Source organism: Nuphar pumila, chromosome 12, assembly GCF_984573655.1.
Source record: "Nuphar pumila chromosome 12, dmNupPumi1.hap1.1, whole genome shotgun sequence".
NCBI lineage: Eukaryota > Viridiplantae > Streptophyta > Magnoliopsida > Nymphaeales > Nymphaeaceae > Nuphar > Nuphar pumila.
The window spans coordinates 78,100,349-78,104,499 of record NC_143260.1 but is presented as its reverse complement, the minus strand read 5'-3'; the positions used below and the strand labels follow the sequence as shown (position 1 = coordinate 78,104,499).

Sequence of the window (4,151 nt, the reverse complement as noted above, 5' to 3'; positions counted from 1 at the left end):
CATCTTAATCTTAATGGTTGCTGTTGTTGCTCTCTCTCTCTCTCTCGTGGTCTTCCGAGGAAAATGTGTTGTCGAATTCTATGTATATGGTAGGGGCTTTAATGGCTAGTGAGTGGTTGGCTGGAGTCATCTTAGACGACCCTTTCGGAATTGGATCTAATGTTTGCCAGTTGAACTTTCCAGATGTGCTAAAACAATTTGGTGGACCACCTAAAAATATTGTTTGCACCTCATAATCAGGCCTAATTCAGCAAAATACTGGGTCACTTGGACAAATGAGGTCCACCCATTCTCAAAGGGCACACGCCAAAACAAGGCTATTTTTGTGGTGTGGGTCATTGAATGTCTCTAAGCAACGAATCTTTTAATATGTAAAGAAAAGAGAGAGAGAGAGAGAGAGAGAGAGAGAGAGAGAGAGAGAGAGAGAGAGAGAGAGTATTTATGTGTTTGTAGGACTTTCCAATTTGGTGGCTTTCCCAATTCTTGTGAATCCCATGTATCAAGGGAAGGGGCATTTTCTCGATTTTGATGGATACATGTTTCATCAACCCATGATGTGATAGATGGTTCCTTTCTGGTGCAACGCCAAAGCCTATGGACGTCTCACGCATGCAAATCGAAGGTCACATGCCTTCTGTGATGTGAATCAATAGAAAGACACACAAGGGTTGTATGCCATTCCTGTGAAGGAAGGAAGATAGAAACCAGGATACCCTTGTGGTGAGGGGAAGGCCACAACATGGGTGATGAAGGTCAGGCACTCCTAAGGAAGAAGGCACTCCATCGATGCATCTCTCATGTAGGCGACGAGCTACATAGTTTCAGATCGTGCCTAAGATGGATGTGTGTGGACCAGTCCGATCGGTGGCGAGCCCTCTTCTCCTGGACCATCTTTCTCTTCCTCGCATTCGGCGTTCCCATCCTCTCACACTTCATCCTCTTCTGCCAGAGGTGCGACTCCAGACACCAGAGGCCATACAACCATGTTGTTCAGCTCTCCCTCACTGCGATCTCAACGCTTTCGTTTCTTTGTCTCTCATCATTTGTCCGCAAGTACGGCCTTCGCAGATTCCTCTTCCTTGACAAGCTATGTGATGAAAGCGAAAACGTCCGGCAGCAGTACTCTGAGCAATTAAATGTACGGTGATGATTGGAAACATCTTATCATTTCAAAATAATAATAATAACAACAATAATTTGATAATAGTTTTGTCTCTTCATTGTCTGTGAAACAGAGATCATTCAGATTACTAGCATGCTTTGTCCTCCCATGTCTCATTGCTGAAATAGGCCACAAAACATGGTGGTATTGTTATGGATCAGCCAGGCTCCCTTTCATTGAAAATGTTTACATCAGTGATGCAATCTCAATCATTCTAGAAACATGGTCATGGGTGTACCGGACATCCATCTTCTTCCTCGTCTGTGTCCTCTTCCGATTGATCTGCCATCTTCAGATACTCAGGCTCCAGGATTTCACCAAGGTTTTCCAAGCAGAGGCGGACGTGGAATTGATCATGCACGAACACCTACGAATACGCAAACAGCTTCGGATCATAAGTCACCGATATCGGTCCTTCATACTTTTCTCTCTCATCATCGTTACCATTAGCCAATTCATATCGCTACTGGCCACAACCCGGTCTACGGCTCACGTTAATCTCTTCAAAGCTGGTGACCTTGCCGTAAGTATCCCTGGAACCTCAAAATATTACTGTTAACGTTCATGTAAAACCATAAGATACTGGTAGATGCCATAGATGAGACGAGCATTGGTGCAAGTGCGCGATGTTCTCCTCAGCATATGGACGCCCACGATGAGCTCAGGCCATCAATAGGACCTTGAACCCAATGAGAAAAAAGGACACCTGGGTTGCGCTCATCAAGCAACCATACCTCAATTTATAGTTGAGGAGTGTGGGGTTACATGTCATATTGGAGAATGGTCAGGTGCCACAAAGATAATCAACCCTTTTATTGGAAGCAATGTAACACAATAGCATGTTTGGATGCGGAATCTAGGAAAATGATTTCCTACTTCCTTTGCATTTCAATGAACATCTTCTAGAAAGATTTGAAATAGTGATGGCACTCTATATTGGAGACTGGTTATGTGCTACAAAAATAATCAATCTCTTGTTGAATTTAATGTGATACAATAGGCATGTTTGGATGCAGAATACAGGAAAATGTTTTTTCTGTGAAATGAATATCTTCTGGATGTTAAAATGGTGGATTTGGAATTGACAATCCTGGCATCCAAACATGATACATGATGTTATGTTAGTGCCCAAGCTCGATCACCCACAATATATCCAAACGTCCTAAGGGACTTTTTGGCATTCACAGAATTGGGTGGAACTAAAATGTTGAAAATTGTCTTCTCCACTGTTTTTGAGGAAATTGGGTTTCAAATCCACTTAATTTCACCAATCTAAACTCGGGAATTTGGGTATATGCAACATCAACTTAAAACAATTTGCAAATTGTTGAGGTAGGCATTTTCCTGAGTCAAACCAATTGAAGGGAAGGTTTGACATGATTTTTTTTTCTGAAGGATTGAATTGTTTGTGCAGCTGTGCTCGGTTGTGCTTGTTACTGGACTGCTAATATGCTTGGGAAGTGCAGCCAAGATTACACACAGGGCACAAGCCATCGTCTCACATGCTGCCAAGTGGCATGTGTGCATGACGTGCAATGCTTTCGACACGTTGGACTGTGAGACACCGAATCTGATGTTGACGCGCCAGCGTGTCCACTCCCTGATTTCGGGTTCGGATACTGCTGGACCCGATTCGGATGAAGAGGGCGCGGATGAGGATGACTTTGATGAGGATTTCATCGTGCCAGCCCTAGCGAACACGGCCTCATTCCAGAAGAGACTAGCATTAGGTTTTCTCCTTCTCCTTCGTCTTTGTTATCTGTATATTCCTTCCAACCAATCTAAGATCCAAAGTCCAATCAAAAATAGCAATTTTCTCTTCATGGCATGAAGATCCGTGATATGATTCAGGCTGCCAATTTGATCCGATCCAGCTCCAAATGATACATTTGAAATCATTAGTCGGACGTGCTCAAATTTGGACCTGGATACTAAGTCAAGCTTTTGGCAGATCCAAACTCAGATTGGTCCATATTCAAGAAGGGTCCAACCTGGATTCAAACATCACCTCGGGGTGGTAAAGTAGCTAAATGAACCAAACTTGAAGTGTTCAAACTTGGCTTATTTTTGTGGTTGAGTCAAGCTGAGTTTGAGCTAAATGGGAGTGCCTGAGAGTTTTAGGCCTCTTGCAGGTAAAAAATAAATAAATAAAGAACACACTAAACAAAAACGATCATTTTATTTCACTAATAATTGATAAATGGTCCTTGATTAATACATTTACCTGTCAGTCTTTTAATTTGAAATTTGTGCAGTGACCTATTTTGAGCACAACGGAGCAGGCATTACTGTCTTCGGATTCATGCTGGACCGCTCATCTCTCCACACCGTATTTGGCATCGAATTGTCCCTTGTGCTCTGGATATTGGGGAAAACAGTTGGCATTTCTTAAGTGTTTTATTGGTGGGTTGCTCGTTATGCTCTCCATTTGTTCAGCAATAGGAACCTTTTGTAAAAAATGAAGAGCTGTTTTCCTTTTTTTTTCTTTTAAATAAGTACAAAAAAATATGTATCACGATCACTAGCATTGCATTTCTGTTTCTTATTCATAGGCTACTTGAAGTGGGAAATGAGACGAGCAGCTCTCTGTTCAGCTCGACTCTGATCATAAATTGTTTAGGTACACAAGCCAAGTTCCAATAGGAGAAGCTCAGCTCGGCTGGACTTGTTTTATACATTACACATAAATATATTTTAATTTTAAATGTATATTATATATAATATTATACATATTACATGGGTTTTGCTGAAGATGACAGTGCTATATGGGTAATTTGACAGGATTCTCTAAAAACCTTATAATTTTTTATATTCTCTAGATATCTAAAATCGCAAGTATCTGACATCGTTATAACACTTTTACCCTTCACAATTGTGAATTTAGGCATTTTTGCCATAAAATTATACCGCTCGTCGAATATGTCCAACACCCACATAAATTCAGAATCGCAGGTTTTATATGCAAATTTAGATCTCACAAACTTGTATA

General features: G+C 41.3%; 1 protein-coding gene across 1 annotated transcript; it reads left to right on the top strand.

Annotated features, from left to right (window-relative positions):
- Window positions 1-739: 739 nt before the first annotated feature.
- LOC149821042 (uncharacterized) lies at window positions 740-3,661 on the top strand. Its single transcript, XM_089981885.1, has 4 exons — window positions 740-1,138; window positions 1,236-1,685; window positions 2,577-2,892; window positions 3,418-3,661. Exons 1-4 carry the CDS (start codon window positions 740-742, stop codon window positions 3,552-3,554), a joined length of 1,302 nt encoding a protein of 433 aa, XP_089838011.1. The 3' UTR covers window positions 3,555-3,661.
- Window positions 3,662-4,151: the final 490 nt, after the last annotated feature.

Coding starts and splice junctions, on each gene's coding strand:
- LOC149821042 (XM_089981885.1), top strand. CDS start 740: ATGGGTGATGAAGGTCAGGCACTCCTAAGGAAGAAGGCACTCCATCGA. Junction 1,686..2,576: donor TCAAAGCTGGTGACCTTGCC/GTAAGTATCCCT, acceptor TTGTTTGTGCAG/CTGTGCTCGGTTGTGCTTGT. Junction 2,893..3,417: donor CCAGAAGAGACTAGCATTAG/GTTTTCTCCTTC, acceptor AAATTTGTGCAG/TGACCTATTTTGAGCACAAC.